The sequence below is a fragment of the Aspergillus ochraceoroseus genome (assembly GCF_002846915.1).
Source record: "Aspergillus ochraceoroseus IBT 24754 chromosome Unknown P175scaffold_4, whole genome shotgun sequence".
Lineage (NCBI taxonomy): Eukaryota > Fungi > Ascomycota > Eurotiomycetes > Eurotiales > Aspergillaceae > Aspergillus > Aspergillus ochraceoroseus.
In genome coordinates this window covers 793,593-809,958 of record NW_024468479.1, presented here as the reverse complement: position 1 = coordinate 809,958, position 16,366 = coordinate 793,593, and the positions used below count along the sequence as shown (strand labels likewise).

At 49.8% G+C, this 16,366-nt stretch overlaps 7 protein-coding genes across 7 annotated transcripts; 4 read left to right on the top strand and 3 right to left on the bottom strand.

Annotated features, from left to right (window-relative positions):
- The first annotated feature begins 46 nt into the window (after positions 1-46).
- On the top strand, positions 47-2,700 carry P175DRAFT_0228750 (putative raffinose synthase protein Sip1). The gene is made up of 2 exons (XM_040892642.1): positions 47-2,391; positions 2,646-2,700. The coding sequence occupies exon 1, from the start codon at positions 325-327 to the stop codon at positions 2,329-2,331; it is 2,007 nt and encodes a 668-aa protein (XP_040752119.1). The 5' UTR covers positions 47-324; the 3' UTR covers positions 2,332-2,391; positions 2,646-2,700.
- Positions 2,565-4,672, top strand: P175DRAFT_0228768 (uncharacterized protein). The gene is made up of 3 exons (XM_040892643.1): positions 2,565-2,567; positions 2,646-3,308; positions 3,387-4,672. The coding sequence occupies exons 2-3, from the start codon at positions 2,815-2,817 to the stop codon at positions 4,552-4,554; spliced, it is 1,662 nt and encodes a 553-aa protein (XP_040752118.1). The 5' UTR covers positions 2,565-2,567; positions 2,646-2,814; the 3' UTR covers positions 4,555-4,672.
- A 221-nt stretch (positions 4,673-4,893) lies between these two features.
- Positions 4,894-7,008, bottom strand: P175DRAFT_0436591 (putative glucan 1,4-alpha-glucosidase; the record flags this gene model as incomplete). Its single annotated transcript, XM_040893812.1, has 5 exons — positions 4,894-5,529; positions 5,604-6,241; positions 6,293-6,389; positions 6,442-6,725; positions 6,780-7,008. The coding sequence occupies 5 exons, from the start codon at positions 7,006-7,008 to the stop codon at positions 4,894-4,896; spliced, it is 1,884 nt and encodes a 627-aa protein (XP_040752117.1).
- Positions 7,009-8,387: 1,379 nt separating this feature from the next.
- P175DRAFT_0458346 (phosphotransferase family protein) lies at positions 8,388-9,755 on the top strand. The gene is made up of 3 exons (XM_040894674.1): positions 8,388-8,398; positions 8,457-8,984; positions 9,038-9,755. The coding sequence occupies exons 2-3, from the start codon at positions 8,572-8,574 to the stop codon at positions 9,612-9,614; spliced, it is 990 nt and encodes a 329-aa protein (XP_040752116.1). The 5' UTR covers positions 8,388-8,398; positions 8,457-8,571; the 3' UTR covers positions 9,615-9,755.
- A 1,421-nt stretch (positions 9,756-11,176) lies between these two features.
- P175DRAFT_0493054 (copper fist DNA-binding domain-containing protein) lies at positions 11,177-12,249 on the bottom strand (the record flags this gene model as incomplete). Its single annotated transcript, XM_040895938.1, has 3 exons — positions 11,177-11,967; positions 12,004-12,164; positions 12,215-12,249. The coding sequence occupies 3 exons, from the start codon at positions 12,247-12,249 to the stop codon at positions 11,177-11,179; spliced, it is 987 nt and encodes a 328-aa protein (XP_040752115.1).
- Positions 12,250-12,354: 105 nt separating this feature from the next.
- P175DRAFT_0228624 (uncharacterized protein) lies at positions 12,355-12,810 on the top strand. The gene has a single exon (XM_040892641.1). The coding sequence runs from the start codon at positions 12,505-12,507 to the stop codon at positions 12,745-12,747; it is 243 nt and encodes an 80-aa protein (XP_040752114.1). The 5' UTR covers positions 12,355-12,504; the 3' UTR covers positions 12,748-12,810.
- Positions 12,811-13,370: 560 nt separating this feature from the next.
- On the bottom strand, positions 13,371-14,544 carry P175DRAFT_0501347 (cell wall mannoprotein 1 family protein). Its single transcript, XM_040897148.1, has one exon. The coding sequence runs from the start codon at positions 14,453-14,455 to the stop codon at positions 13,550-13,552; it is 906 nt and encodes a 301-aa protein (XP_040752113.1). The 5' UTR covers positions 14,456-14,544; the 3' UTR covers positions 13,371-13,549.
- Between the last annotated feature and the right edge of the window lie 1,822 nt (positions 14,545-16,366).

Below are 16,366 nucleotides of genomic sequence, written 5' to 3'. Positions count from 1 at the left end.
TCTTGTGCTGGGCAGTTTCAATTTACAGTGCGGTTCCGAGAGACCTCCCAGACAGATTGGCGTTGGGTGAACCAAGAGCCGCGAATCGCCGATGGGGAGTTGATTTTTGCCTCGCCAAGGACAGCAGCAGAGAACTTTGCTGAATATTTTGAGAACCTCTCATCCGAGATCGAAATACAGACACGCCAAAGTGAGGCGCCCGGAGCGGTTCTGTGGCATCTTGCCGGTTCAGTGGATGCTGTGGAGGATGGTAATCCCGGAGTAGTGCGGACCCTTCCGCTGGGAACCCCTTCTTCAGTATCAAGATTCTTTGCCTTGATTCGGATGTGGACTCCATGGCTTGGGCCCAGACAGGGGAAGGGGAAATTTGAGCTGAATGAAGATGCACTATTGTGCTCATTTCTTCGAACAGATGGAGTCCATGTGGTTCTTCTCGGGGTGTCTGGGATAGACAACGTTCTGACGGTGCTTGGATCCGGGGCGAACGGTGAGGTGCTGGTGAAGGCTCAAAACGACAACACAACATCAGCTCGCTTTCAGATCTTGGCCTCTGCAGCGGAGGATTTTGAAGTTGCGATGAGTGCTCTCATCTATGAAGCGCGTAAGTTGGTAAGACCCTATACTACACAGGATGTGGTGGAAACATGTCCGCAAAAAGATCCAGAAGCACAGTGGCTCTCGACCTGGGCAGATGGCTTGACGTATTGTACTTGGAACGGTCTAGGACAGAATCTCACCGAAGGTAAAGTTCTCTCTGCTCTCCGCGAGCTTAAAAAACATGGGATTAATATCACGAACCTGATTATGGACGATAACTGGCAAACTCTGGACAACGAAGGAAAGGCGCAATGGGACCGGGCATGGAAGCAATTTGAAGCAAACCCAAAGGCATTTCCACATGGTCTTAAGAAGACAGTGGATGCGATTCGGGAAGAGAACCGGAATATCGACACTATAGCTGTCTGGCACTCTCTCCTTGGCTACTGGCACGGGATCTCCCCGGAAGGCGAGCTGGCTGCTCTGTATAAGACAAAAGAAGTGGAAATCAAGAATCCCGGCACTGGAAAGGATATCGACGCGAAACGGAGCCCTGTTCTTGCTATTGACCCGCAAGATGTCCAGCGCTTCTATGATGACTTTTACAGATTCCTTTCTTCGGCCGGGATTAACGGTGTCAAGACAGACGCTCAGTATTTTCTGGATCTCCTGGTAAACCCCGAGGACCGGAGGAGATTCACAAGCTCCTATCAAGACGCTTGGTCCATTTCCTCGTCGAGATATTTCGATACCAAAGTCATCTCTTGCATGTCACTTTTCCCCCAGAATATCTTTCACTCCCTGCTCCCAACCAACAAGTTTACCATACCGGTCCGGAATTCGGACGACTTCTTTCCTGATGTGGAAAGCTCTCATCCCTGGCACCTATTCTGTAATGCCCACAATGCGCTTTTTACAAGATATCTCAATGTTATTCCGGACTGGGATATGTTCCAGACCACTGGCGCATACGCAGGCTTTCACGCAGCAGCACGATGTGTCTCGGGCGGACCGGTTTACATTACAGATGTGCCTGGCAAGCACAATCTCGATTTAATTAACCAGATCACGGCCCCGACCATCCAAGGAACCACAGTGATCCTCCGACCTAGTATCATAGGACGTACGCTCGACATGTACCACGACCTCAATGAGGGCCACATCCTCCGGGTGGGCACATACACAGGTCGTGCGCCCACAGGAAGCGGGATAATCGGCCTATTCAACATCGCTTCATCAACCAAGTCGTGCATCATCCCCGTGTCGGATTTCCCTGGTGTTCACAACCCAGATGCCCAGTATGTAGTGCGGGCTCATACAAGTGGCAAGCTCGCTGAGGGCTTGCACGCCTCCGATTCTTCCGCAGTTGTCTCCGTGAAGCTAGATCCGAAGGGCTGGGAAATCCTTACTGTCTACCCAACGCAATCTTTTACTTTGAAAGGTGGAAGCGAGCCGACATATGTCTCCGTGCTTGGTCTTCTGGGGAAGATGACCGGTATTGCAGCGCTTCTAATGTCTGACATCTGCATCGAAAGTAACGGACGACTACGATTCGACGTTAGTCTCAAGGCCCTCGGTATTCTTGGAATTTACATCTCCGATCTGCCTCGATGGGACATTGAAGAAAATTGCATGGTCACAATCTCGGGTAGAGCAATCCCCCGGGAGACTGTCCGGAAAAGCGGAGGAAAGAAAGGAAAAGTCCTAGAGATTGATCTCCAGACTGCCTGGAAGGAGCTGGGTCTGGATGCTGGATGGAGTAATGAAATTCGGGCTACGTTGTTTATCGGATGAGCGTCCTGATTCAAGAGATATAAATCAGCACAGAAATGAAAATATCAATTATTTGTTTTGGTAAGTAAAAGCTCAAGTCGGATTTGTCGCGTCGCAGAAACATTGTGTAATGGAGCGGGAGGGCAAACACTCGCGTGAGGTGGTACGGATAACACTGGAGATTCCTTGAGAGATGGAGAATCCAGCGAATCAAGAACATAATAATGTCTCCTTCCCGGGTTTGCATACCTCTTGAGGTTAGCCAGTCCCATCAGACAAGGACTCAACCCTTAGCTGAATGTCTTGACATGACTTGCATGTCTAATAGGCTATAGGGTACGCTATACGGTCTACCCACAATCAAGGATATACATCCACTAAGTAAAAAGGGTAAGTCCAAGGTCCTATCGTACCAAACACGAGCAATAATATCCGGTACTACGCAGGTTTCCTCCTATCCCAGGCCATACAGAAACCTAGATCATCATCGTCATCATCACCATCATGAGTGCAGGAAAATACTTCGAGAAAGCCACATCTGACGCCCTTCCCGCGTATGGAGGCGCCTCTGAGGTTCAATCCGGCCCCATTGCCGGAGCCTCCATCGATCTGCACCGCAAACTCGCAAACCGTCAGATCCAATTAATCGCCATCGGGGGGTCGATTGGTACAGCTGTTTTTGTGAGTATTGGCGGTGCCCTGGCAAAGGGAGGCCCCGGGAGTCTCTTCATAGCCTACACGGTCTACTCGTGTGTCCTGGCGCTTCTGAACAACTGTATCGCGGAGATGTCGACCTACATGCCCGTTAGTGGGGGGTTCATCCGTCTGGCGGGGAAATGGGTTGACGACGCGCTCGGGTTTACAGCTGGCTGGAACTTTTTCTTCTACGAGGCGATCTTGATTCCGTTCGAGATTACTGCTGTCTCGCTGGTGCTGTCATTCTGGAGGGACGATATCCCCGTGGCTGCCGTTTGCGCTGCCTGTATTGTTCTCTACGCGTAAGTTCTAGCATCCCTAACTGTCTGTTACTTGATAAATATGGGAACTGGTTCTTTCTTTTCTAATATACCGGGCAGCGCTTGCAATATTCTAGCGGTGCGTGCCTACGGGGAAGCCGAATTTTGGCTCTCGGGCGGGAAAATTCTTCTAATTTTGATGTTGTTCATGTTCACCTTCGTGACCATGGTGGGCGGAAACCCACAACACGACGCTTACGGATTCCGGTACTGGAGCAGCAGCCCCGGGGCCTTTGCCGAATATCTGAGCACCAGTGCGCTTGGTCGATTCGAGGGATTTCTTGCCTGTGTCTGGTCTGCGGCCTTTGCCTGTGTCGGACCCGAATACATTTCCATGGTTGCCGCGGAAGCCAAACACCCCCGCAAGTATATCAAGAACGCATTCAAAACGGTCTACTGGCGCTTTGGTGCATTCTTCATCGGCAGCGCACTTTGCTGCGGTATCGTGGTGGCATCCAACGACAAAACCCTCGTCGAGATTCAGATCAATAACGGCGGCGGTTCTGGTTCTGCCTCGGGCTCCCCATATGTTATCGCCATGGGGAACATGGGAATTGAAGGCCTGCCGCATCTCGTCAACGCCCTCCTGATCACCTCCATCTTCTCTGCTGGAAACACCTACACCTACACCGCAACCCGAATTCTGCACAGTCTCGCGCTGGAAGGCCGCGCCCCACGCCTCCTCTGCAAATGCACCAAGAGCGGCGTCCCGATCTACTGCTTCTGCGTCGTGATCATCTTCCCCTTCCTCTCCTTCCTGCAGGTCTCCAATAGCTCCTCGCAGGTCCTCACCTGGATGATCAATCTGGTCACCGCCGCCGGAATCATCAACTACATTATCATGGCGATCACGTATCTCTGCTTCTACCGCGCCTGCAACGCCCAGCGCTTCGACCGGAACCAGCTCCCCTATAAAGGCTGGTTCCAGCCATACAGCGCCTACATTGGTCTTGCGTGGATGGTCTGCGTGGTGCTTTGCTACGGATACTCGGCGTTCAAGCCGTGGAGGGTCGATTCATTCTTCACCTATTATACCATGGTGATTGTGGCGCCCGTTCTCTTTGTCGGGTGGAAGCTTCTCAAGCGTACGAAATGGCGCAGTCCCTACGAGGTGGATTTGATCTGGCAGGCGCCGGAGATCACAGCCTACGAGGAGGAACTGAGTGTCCATGAGCCACCAGTGGGATTCTGGCAGGAGATGCTGGGTTCGTTGAGGCGCAGACCGTGAGGTTTCTGTTGTTGTAGATGTAGCGGTTGAGCGCTGCACTGTCTGTCTGTCATTAGAATCTGTATATAAGTTCAGAGATACGAGCGTAAAAACCTGCCCCAAAAAAAATATAGATTAATATTTTTTTTTTTTTTTTTGGTCCTCGGCCTGGCCGGCATACATATAAATTAACTATACATACATACATACATACAGTATTGCAAAGCAAAACACAACCACTTATCCTACGACATCCCCCCCCCCCCCCCCCGCCCCCCTGATTCACCACCTGATATACCTATCTGGACATAGCTACAAGCAAGGACGCGAAAAAAAAAAAAAAAAAGAAGAAGAAGTAAACTACCTCCACGTACTGCTCTCGGTCGCTGCGATCATCCCGCACTCCGCCGGAACGGTATAGCTGCGGTTCGGATCGCTTTCCCAGGTCACCGCACCACTCTTAGCCACACGGAGGAACTTATACTCGAAGCTGGTTCCCGCGGGCAGAGTCATCGTCACCCCCCAGGTGTGATCGGCGTCTGTGTAATCGGCCGCACTGAGCGCAACCGCCTTGCTGCTCGCCCAGTTGCCGAGCTCGGGGATTGATCCGGCGATGAAGACATTCTCGCCCCAGCTGGTTGTGGCGGTGACGTCGAACGTCACGGCGACACTGGTAGGAGTGCTACAGGCTGTTGGTGTGGCTGTAGTGGTGGTGGTGGTGGTGGTAGATGTGGAGTTAGTCGGGCCTCTAGTCAGGGAGCTGGGCCAAGTGGTTCCCGTTGCAGCGCTGTACGTGCCGGTTGCAGAAGTCGCAACACAAGCGGAGGCCTGCTTCGCGTTCTTCTCGCCCCAGGATGGGGGCATGACGGAGTTGCGGCGTAGGTTTGCCGTGAGAAGCGCGGCGTAAGACCAGGTCAGGTCGCGGGCGGAAGCCGGGCTGCCGTTGGACCTGGTGAATTGTTCTGCGAGAGAGCCGTTGGGCCGGGCGTATTTTTCCTTTTTTTCCCCTTTTCATTAGTATCGATATCTGGGGAATCCGGGGCCCAGGGGGGGGGGGGCAAGTTACGTACAACGATACCCATGTATCCATCTGCGTAGGTCTTCACGGCATCGAGGATCGCCGTAAAGGTTGAGCTGGAAGAGGCATATGTTCCCACAGCTGCGGAGGGATAAATGTCCTTGAAGAAAGCGAGTGATACGGAAGTGATCGTGATCGATTTGGCCTGGTTCCACTGGTAGATGGCATCGTAGAGCTGCTCTGCCGCTGCCGTTGTGGCCAGGTACCATGGGTTGCCGTTATAATAATTGTCCTCTGGGTAGCGTCCCACCGCCACGGCTTTGCCAGCGGCAATGCCCGAGTTGATGGCATAAATGGAGCGGAAAGAGTCCGTGTACACCTTGTGATTGGCTAGAGTCCGAGGCGAGCAGGGCTGGAAAGTATTATCATCGCATCCGGCATTGGGGTCAAAGGTATGGATGCTTCCAAGAATAGTATTGGCGTCCTTGCCCGAACGGTTGCTGCCGAAGTTGGCGAGGATATAAGACCCGGTCCAGAAGCTCTGCAGGTAGCAGAGAACTTGCGGTGCTTGCGAGTCACACCACGAGCAGGAGGAGCCGACTCTGCTGGCGAAAGCGCTGCCTTCGACGAGGGCACGGTGCTGAGCGGCAATAGTGAAGAATGAAGAGCCTTGTACCTCTTCCCAAAGATCTGTTCACTGATGAGTATCTCTTCTCTTGACCCGAAAGAAGGAAAACTAACCAAACCCCGTGTTGTTCCAGTATTGCGCTACATATGAGAGATCGTTGCGAACGACTGGCCAGATGTTGCTAACTGCGTATTTGGAATATCCGTTGTCCTGGCTAATATTAGCAAATTGAACCCCCCTCCCCCTTTAGGAGGATGCTTACGATAAGCCAGTTTCCAAAGTCAATCAGGGCAGTAGCTCGCAAAGCCGGTCCATCCCGCTGGGGGCGTCCCCAACTGCCGGTGAACGCAGTCTCATCGACATTGAACTTGGGTTCTCCAAGACCCCCAGAGGAAAGCGATCCCGACGGGTTGGACACAGTCTGGAGATGAGCTTGCGCGTTGACATATTCCATCAGCACTGTCTGTAGACTGGACTCTCCGTTTCTGAAAAGGTCGACCAAAACTTTGACGACCAGGGCTGCATCCCGACTCCACGTATAGTAATCTACCAGGGTTTAGCAAGCACTCTCGCACCGGTATTGTCAAAACTGCCACTCACAATCCGGATCGTTGGTACTGGGACTGGCGATCACGATGCCCGCGTGAGCAGAGGCCGCGTAGGCGCCGCCAGAACCGATGTTGTCAAGGATACCATTAAGAGCCACTTTAGCTTCCGATGCAAGCCATGTATCCAAGTTGGTGGTAGCCCTTGGGGCCGGCTGCGGTGCAGCAATTACGGCCTGGCTGAGAACGAGCGCATGGAGCGCAAGGGCAACCGAGCGAGTCATCAGAAGAAGATAGATAGATAGATAGATAGATAGACAAAGTATAGGCAAGCCAAAGGGGGATCGATAAATCTTTGCACAATCCTTTTGCGGGAAACAGGCAGCCAACATGGGATATCGATCCCCCTTTTATACTTTGCTTCGTTTTAACTCACATGCATGTATGTATTTCTGCAGCACAGTTCCTGACCAGGGAGCACAAAGATGACCTCAGATTCATAGCGGAAATGCCGACGCCTCCACACCAGAGCCATGCATCCAGAAGAATCCGATGTGTTCTATACGTAAGTCCGCGTTCTTGATTGGACCCGAGTCCGTTGGTTTAAGCCAAGGAACTCGTCGGTTGGTTGCGATGGCCGACTCGAATGACCACCACGGGGCACGCTTATTGTCGCACTACGTCTTCGGCTCGGCTAACGCTGAAGAAAACCACCTTGTCTCCTTGCTCGTGGAGAGTCTTTGAAGATAAAAAAAAAACCAAAAATTTGCGTGAAATCGCCGTCCCCTGCTCTTGACCCGGGCGAGACCAATGAAAGTCTGCATGGCAGATTAAATGCGGGGAGCCATTTCCCCGTCCCCGGGCTTTCGCCAGCATAATAACATGATGTGGATTTGTAAAGTTTCTTCACACCTTTCACGCGAGACATTCAGCAGGCATGGGATTAATATACGCAGATGGTCAGAGAAATCGGCATCCCTTCCCAATATCTGATAGGCGAGTCTCGGGTTTAGGAATTCAAAGGGTTAGTTCCTCCTCCTGCATGGCCTGCATAACCCTAACTGAGGGACAACGCGTACCCACCATATTATTTCCACCAACTATATTTTGGAGTCGGTGTTTGGTGACGTAGGAAACCCTGGAAGACCGATAGATATCTCGCTACCTCCAGCTGGTCCGGGCCGTGCGCGTGGCTGGAGCCAAGTCAGCCTTCGGGCGAACGAAATATAGCTCGTCAGCCCTTACTCTTAAACCACGGAGTACTCCGTCAAAAAGCAAGGATATGTAGCGTAAGTGGGTAGCTTTCGGCCGTGTCAAGACACAGGAAAGTGACCGAGCAGTAGCAGCTGGCATGTATCTATGACTAACCAGGACTGATTGAATCTTACGAGGGCGTGGTCAACGTAAATTTAACCGCAAGCTGTTTGATCTGGAGAGCTTTTACAATTCATAAACAATATGGAGCATTTTGAATAAGGTTCAGCCAGCGATTGTATGGTTGAGTTAGGTGGCCAATGAATTAACCGCTAGAGCCCCAAGTATTTTAACCCAATATAAATGTATTGAACAGGCGATACCCGTTCCTACCTCTTGGATGTTACAGCTTCAAGGGGGGGGCACGCGAGCAGGGCAAGTCAGGTAATTCACATAGTATATGTTGGAGTGCTGCACTCAGTGAGTGAATGTAAACAGCACTGCTATGTATTAAGCATGCTGACGTGATGCAACTGAGGATCTCCACCGGACCGGATCACCACACGTGATACCCCTGAATCGAGGTAGAGTAGCGAGGTACGGAGTACTCCAACATTATCTCACAGTTCCCTCCGCCATTCCACTTCACCACAATGACGACTTATGTTCTTTACAGTCTTGACGGCGCAATTAATGAATTCTTCAAGTCGAACACTACTGTCACAAGACAGCAATGTGATGAATTCGCCATTTCTCGCGCTGGTGGTGTGTCCACTGCTTTACAGATGCAAGGAGTGTGTAGCTATACCGTGACAGCGGGGCCCAACAACTCCCAGCTCTTCCAGTTCCGAGATGAGAACTCTGTCATTGACATGGGCAACATTTCCCTTGCTAGAGCAGTCCATCCCGAATTTGTGGCTAGTTGCAAGTATCTTGGTACTATGGGCGACTCACGGCCAGTCTATATTTATGAGATGGAGCATCTTCCTGGAATTGCTCATATAATGGCGCGTATTCCTCTAGAGGACATGCCCCGACAGTGTAACACTATCAAGGACTTTGCAAGGTACTCCTAGCAATATTTTTACTTCATTTATATAAACTAACATTTAAGAATAGGTTCTTTGCGCAGTCGTGGAACAATGACCTACGGCCATGCTTAGATACAACTACAAACTTGCTTATGGAGTTTCAATCAAATTTTGATCTTCTTGCTCGAAACCTGCCATCTCGCTTTGCACCAAACCTAGACATAGTCCGCAAGGAGCTCCTGTCTCTCTTTTCCAAAGCCCTTCCCTTCGTTCTTAGCCACGGTGACCTTAACATGATGAATCTCCTCGTCAATCCTAAAACTGGAAATATCACAGGGATTGTTGACTGGGCTGAATCAAGGATTCTACCTTTTGGCTTCGCGCTTTACGGGCTTGAGAATTTTTTGGGTTGGATGGATTCAGGAGGGTGGCACTACTACAATCACTACCGTGAACTCGAGAGCCTGTTCTGGCAAACCTTTCGAGAGGAGGCTCGTAATTTCTCCGACACTGATTTACATTTGATTCGTACTGCGAGGATGGCTGGATTCTTCTACCGTTACGGATTTAATTTTGACATGAAAGGTGCAGTGCAAAGTGTGCGGATGGACCAGCCGGATGGTTCACTCGCATATCTCGATGCTTTCTGTGCTGCTGGTGAGTAGGCTTCTCTTTTCTGATCCTGCATATGATGTACTGCAAGGCAGGTGGGGTGGTAGGACGTTATGTGCTTCTATATGTATTGTACTTGAAAGTCTAGTAGGCGAGGAAACTACTTTAGCAAAACACAACTTTTCCTTCTTTCTAATATTGATATTAGTTAATAGTCCTATAGCTTTTGGTCTATTTTCCTGGCAAATTCTTGTAGGGAATTAGTCCTTCTCGTAATATTGATGGCATGATGCTCAATTAATACGGATCTGGTAAAATTAAGATAAGATCAAAGATATCTAATCTGATTGATCCACTCTAATTTATCTGATAGATTTTCTTTAATAACTCCCATTCAAATATTCTGTACAACATTACAATAGGGATTTAGAATCATCTAAAAGAACAGCCTTATACTAATGACGGATTTCTAAATGGTAGATACAGAGTCGTTCACAAGTTAGGGTCTCGCGATCAGGAAGAAGAGTCTCCGCCGACCGGCGAGTTTTGAGGAAACCGAGACAACGATGAACGACATATACAATATAATATATGCTTTGCTAGTTTGACAGTGGAGTTTTCAGCCTTGGAAATGCTTGGAAGCTTATAAATATGCTCATATCCCCTCAGCAGCCCATCGCTCTCACTAAAGCAGTCGCTATGGCTAGTCTAGTAGTGTCTTTCCTAGCTTACACCCCCAGGCAGTGCCTGTAATTCGTCTTCAGATTTCCCGGAAATTCTACTCGAAACCAATGTTCCTCGGCTCGCGTGGTACGATACAACTCGGCTGTACATGTTGGCTGGAGGGATGAACAGTGAGCTGCTGTCTTTGTCTTTTGTTCCGGCCCAGCGAGAATGATCGTACGGTACCTATATTAAAATTGAACTCGTGAACGATATAGTTATGTAATGCGATTATGCAGCCTAGCACTGCTTTTACGAGATCCAGTTTCCTCTCTCAATCTAAGGTTCTTATGGCTGCGCTGCTTCTGGATCGCTATGGCAAAGTAAGGCATCATTGAACCGCCTCATCTGCGGACGATGTAATCATATGACAGGCAATATTATTATTATTATCAATTTCCTCTCTAGAGACATCTCCCCCTTGCAAAGAGGCACAGGATGCTGCTGTTGAGGGATTTTTCGAGCTTCGTGGCGTGTACGGACCGGACCTTTGGAACGCACTACAGGTGCTTGGTGGGAATAGGCTTCTTCCACGCGATAGGGGCTGTCTGTCCTCGCAATATACTGAAGGCGAATGAGGCTTTTTTTTTTTTTTATCCTAGCTATATATCTCCCCCATCTCACGGGACTAATACACTTTTTAACCCCTTGAAAGCGTTTCCGGAAATACTTTTTGTAAAAGGAGACAGAACATTTTGGCGAAGAACCCGATGAAAAGCCGCATACCATCTATCGCCCATATAGTTGTATCACATATCTGATATCTGCAGAGGAATTTCCAATTGATGTATGGTATCGAGGGGAGGGGGGATATAGATTCTGAATCTACGATTAGCAGCGGCTCGTCTGATCTTTGTCAAGCTCCACACTTAGTTACGTGTGAAGTTCGAGACTAAAATCGTTCTGCATGGAGATTTCGCGATAATCCCAGGCCGATCAGCTGGCTGTCGTGTCCAGCTCCGGGCTCAGATGACTGGGAACTAGGCAAGAAATACGAGTTAAATTCGTTGAGGATGTCAAGGTCGGGGGTAGAACCCATATTATGTGGTTCCTGAGATGGCAGTACTGCGTGCTGAGAACCCCTTGGAATGGGTTGATACTTGGAGTAGCTTTTCAACCGCGTATGCTCGTTCGTTTCACCACGCTCTGACTGCCGCAGAGCAGACGGGATATTGAAACTTGTTGGCTCCGATGATATGTATTGCCGAGGGGATGAATTCACTCCAATCCGGCCTCCTCCTGGTATATTCGCCCCACCGCGAAATATGTCTAGTGGTCTGGAGTTTGTCTGGGGTTGTATTTCGGGAATGTCGGTGAAATTATATCTAGTTGCGGAGTGATGGTAGGCAGAGGCGACCTCCACATTCTGGGGCACGGTAAACCGCGGGTATTCTGGCACCTGGAACAGCGAAGAATCGAATACTGCTGTGGTATTCGATGATATACAAAGCGAAGAGGATAACGGCGGCACGAACGACTTGGTCACTTGGGATGTAGACGGGAGAATATCTGCGCTGTGGTTGGAGTGAGAAACTCTGTCGGGAACGATTCCCGCGCGTGATATTGTGGGCACCGCTGTACTTTGAGCATCCTGGCACGCGTCATCTTGCCTCGGGGCAACCTGATACCACGGCCGACAGCGAAAGGTTGACCCTTCAACCGGGAAGTGTGAGCATGTGAGCGCTGCAACAATCAGAACCGCGAGTCAAGGCGCTTTACCTTTCGGGATGCGAGTCATAAAAGTATATGACTTCTTGCAGCTACAGGAGGAGGTGGCGTGCGGGCATTTCTTCAAGGGACGTCCGGATTTGGGAACCTTGGACATCAGACGGTCGAAATGTTGACACTTGGACGATCGATGGCCCCGCATACATGGCTCACTGGAGTCTGTTAGGGTTCATTTTGGATGTTAAGTTGTCACTATACTTACCAAGACCACTTATTCCCTTCCTCGTCCAGGGGCATCTTTCCCTAAGTGTTGAACTGAAACCAAGCTTAAGCGCTACTCGAAAATCAGGACGGATTGCGGTTGGGGCATGAAATTGGGGGGGGGGGGGGGGAGGGGAGCACAGACATGGAGATCTTCGCGGCTTGAAGACCGGCAAGAAGCTCCAATATCGCTATTGAATGGCCAGATTCCCCGACCGATTTTGAATCTTCAATCTTCTCGAGCGTTGGGCTGCTTCTTCAGTGACGGTACCCTGCGTGCACGAGGTTGATATGATGAGGTCCATGTGGCAGTTTGGGCGATTTGATGAGACCCGTGTCCAGGTGAGATCAAACTCATTAATTCCCACTACTATATTATTAGGCATAATAACTACTGCCTGTCACCCTGGTGTAGGAGCAGCTCGCAAGGCTGTCCAAACTGGCTCTGCGATTGGCGACTTGGATCTCTTTTTTACCCACTTGAAACGAGCAAATTTGAGCAAATTCCAATCCCAGCGTCTTCTGTCTGGCTGAGTCTGAGTAAGACGCGACATGGTTCAGGGATCTCAACCTCGATTGACGTGGCCCGACGCCAAATCGACTAGAATGAGGAGGAGCAGGAGGAGGAGGTGGTGGTGGTGGTGTCTAATTCCGCCGTGTCTATATCGGCCCATCGACTCGTCCTCCATTTGACCATCCGTTCCCCCGGACGCATATCCGGAGATCTTGATCTTCTGGAGGTCGGAAATGACAGTGAGTTGGGGCTTTCTTGCAATACTTGACCGACATCTGTATCCTGCAGTCTAGATTACTACAACGATGATATCGTGCTCGGGGCAGAGCAGCAAAATTGTACATCTCACTGCTTGAGAACCCGTATTTGTTGCTTGTTTCTGGGGGAAATTTTGACGGCTTTCGGACCCAGCACGTATAGTGGTCGATCTATCTGCATTACTATAGGTAAAATCCTTATACTCCCTATATGTATCTACCCGGAACCTCAAGCTATGTGTTGTATCAGGGTTTCAGTAAGGACTATGAGTTTTGCTACTCTACTGACTTGTAATGGGGAGGTTTTAACACATCCCTGCTGAATTTCACTTCTTACAGAAAGCGTTTTGCGTTGACGACCGGGTCATGCAGTCAGTCTTGCATGCATGGCCTACAAATTAGGGCTCGGAGAAAAGCAGAGGAAGAAAAATTCATAGTAAAGTAAAAGCAATGATTATAAAGTGCCATAATCCTATCCTACCAAGACAAATTTCACATGCTTTCCCCCTCAGAGCCTGTATTCCATTGCTAGCAACTACCCCCCCAGATGTCGTTCGGTACGGATTTAAAAACCGGCTGCAACGGCTGCGATCGCTGCGAAACCTAGGGCGCTACCGACCTTGTTGATGCTGGCGGCGCCGGTGAAGGCAGGAGAGCTGGCGCTAGGTGTTGCATAGGAAGAGGCAGCGGAAGAGGAAGCTGCGGCAGGAATAACGGGAATGCTAGAGGTAGAAGGAGAAGCCGTGCAACTGCAGCCCTCATCGGAAGACGACGTAAGCTGGCTTCCACCTGCTACGGTGGCAGTCATGGCGACAGTCTGGGAGGCGGTTGAAGCACCCGTGGTAGCAGTAGTGGCTGCCGTGGTAGCAGCGGCTGTGGCAGTCTGGCTGCTGCTGCTGCTGCTGCTGCTGCTGCTTCCGCCAGTTCCCTTAAAGGCATCAACACCTTTCTGGACAGCACTGGAGATTCCATCAGACAAGCTCTGGGCGGTAGACTGGAGCGAGCTTGGGACCAAGGCGACAATGGCGGCGGAGAGCGCGTCAGAGGCAGTCTTCTGGCTTTCCAATTGCTCCTCTGTCTTCTCACCGTATCCAATGCTGACGACGACAGATTTCTTGTTGATAAGGTCGGTGATGGTGGACTCGACCTGCTTTTGGAGGTCCTGGATAGGGGAAACCAAACCGAGGGCATCGATGTCGCTCAGCTTAGACTGCTGCTTGACCTTGGCTGTTCCGGCGTTGATGGCGTTGACGAGAGCATCAGAAGCAGTAAGGACAGAGTCGGGGTTGGCTGCACTCAGGCTTTGGATAGCGCTGTCGAGTGCCTTGACCTTGTCGCTGATCCCAGAAATAACGCCGGTGATGGCGGCAATATCGCGTTGGACAACCGTGGCCTTCTTGACCACCTCGGTGGGTTTAGCCATGGCACAGAGGCTCATGGTGAGCAGGCAAATAGCAGCGTTAAACTTCATTGTTGACAGCGAATGACTGATGAAGATAGAAATGTTCAGTAAAGACTGTAGATGAAGGGAAGAATCGGACTTGGTTGTGAGTAAAAAGGATAGAGGGGCATTGAGAGATCTATATCTTACAGGACGGCGTACATCCGACGGCCTTGTGATTCTCATTTTTTTTCTTTTTATATCCAGCCTGGAAAGAGCTTGATAATCACAGGAACAGGTTTTGTTCGTGTGCTATGTTAACCCTGGGCTGATGATGTTTCTCCCTGCAGATCTACGCCTCTCTCTTGTCGATCTGAAACCAGGAGTTGATTCCATTACCGAGGAATTGTGTCCGTGGTCAGTCTGCTCTATGTATCCTGTAGTGGAAATTAGCCTCGGGGCCAAATATCGTGCCAATAACTAGTTACATAGTTAGTTAATCTCTACGCAGTGATTCAGCACTCGTGTCTCTCACGACCGGCTGGAACTTTGGAGCTTGAATCCCAAAGTCCTTGTCCCTAGCTTTTGAGGCACGATAGGGCTAGATCTCATCACACTCCAGGGAAGGATTTGCCCCTGAGTTTTGCATTTTGCAGTAACCGCTACAGATATAGTAGTTAACTACCGTTTCGTAGCTCGCGATCCCCTTGTGCCTAGGCATCCCCCAGGTCCAGGAGCCTGCATGACCAAAATATGTCGAAATTATGGTATTTGTGGCTCTATAACACTATCTGTCGAGCGAATTGTATCATTCATCGACGCCAGGCCTGCAGGCATGGCCAGAATGACGAGATGGCTTAGCTGTTCCACTCTAGCTCAGTGTATCGTTGATCGTTCGAATCAATCCCCCGCCTTATTCGGGGACAAACTCCAATCTAAGGGCAGGAGGAGTTGGTGGCCTCGTTGCGGAAGGTTTCTCTATTTCTTGTCCACATATGTTATGGGAATTATTCCTGTGTGAAAGTCTCTCGCTCTATCCCCGACTCATTGATATCTCACACTCGGTGTCGAGATCTGAAACCTACTTGATACGCATGTCCCAAGATAATGAAGCTAATGCGCTTTTACCTGATTATAACAGCGCTATGGCCTGGCGTATCGAAACTCAAATGACAGGAATCGCATTACTTGCCATGAAGGGATAGTGTCACTGTTGGATTAACGGAAAGCTATGCAGTCATCTAACCTAATATTTCAGATATTTCAGTATCACATGCTTGTATGCAAAATAGAGCTTGCGCTTCGACGTGGATATGGACGTCCCAGTACACACCGGCTATGAATAGCCCTAGTCCGGTATTTGAGCTCAAACAGAGCTGTAGTGATGCTGCTATTGTAGGTGCCCACACCAGTCCATGGGAGATTTCATTATTTATCCCAGATAGAATGTATCAGCCTCGACTTGCTGCGAGCAAAAGCTGAGGCACGCGGGCCCTACTACCCATGAGAATAATGACCGGAAACTGAAGCGCAAGCCGCAGGAAAATTCCAGACGACACGTTAAAATGATGGAAGCAAGACTCGAAATCCATCCAGTACTCAGATACCGATGAGCACTCAGACAATTGGGACCGATGAGGATATGTACATATTTTTTTCCGTGGTGTACTGGTACTCTGTTTAGGCAGCGTAGATAGAGCCCTAAACCAGCTTTTTATATACATTCTCGGACATAAGACAGCATAGGATGTCAACAATGTTTCGCTAGCAGCAATCATTAGCCCAGAATGAATGAATTCTCACGCTGTGTGGACTGCTGTTCCCGGAGCGTAATCTGTGGCTTTGGAGGCATGGTATGTAGCAATGACGGCGAGAGAAGGATAGTCAAAAATGTCATACATTCTGAATCAGGAGATCGTATAGCTGTAGTAGGTACAATTAACCCTTACAATGACAGTAAATCACAATTCTTCGCTTTGCTCTGGTCTTTTTCCCTCTCCA

Coding starts and splice junctions, on each gene's coding strand:
- P175DRAFT_0228750 (XM_040892642.1), top strand. CDS start 325: ATGTGGACTCCATGGCTTGGGCCCAGACAGGGGAAGGGGAAATTTGAG.
- P175DRAFT_0501347 (XM_040897148.1), bottom strand. CDS start 14,455: ATGAAGTTTAACGCTGCTATTTGCCTGCTCACCATGAGCCTCTGTGCC.
- P175DRAFT_0228624 (XM_040892641.1), top strand. CDS start 12,505: ATGATGAGGTCCATGTGGCAGTTTGGGCGATTTGATGAGACCCGTGTC.
- P175DRAFT_0458346 (XM_040894674.1), top strand. CDS start 8,572: ATGACGACTTATGTTCTTTACAGTCTTGACGGCGCAATTAATGAATTC. Junction 8,985..9,037: donor ACTATCAAGGACTTTGCAAG/GTACTCCTAGCA, acceptor ATTTAAGAATAG/GTTCTTTGCGCAGTCGTGGA.
- P175DRAFT_0228768 (XM_040892643.1), top strand. CDS start 2,815: ATGAGTGCAGGAAAATACTTCGAGAAAGCCACATCTGACGCCCTTCCC. Junction 3,309..3,386: donor GCCTGTATTGTTCTCTACGC/GTAAGTTCTAGC, acceptor TATACCGGGCAG/CGCTTGCAATATTCTAGCGG.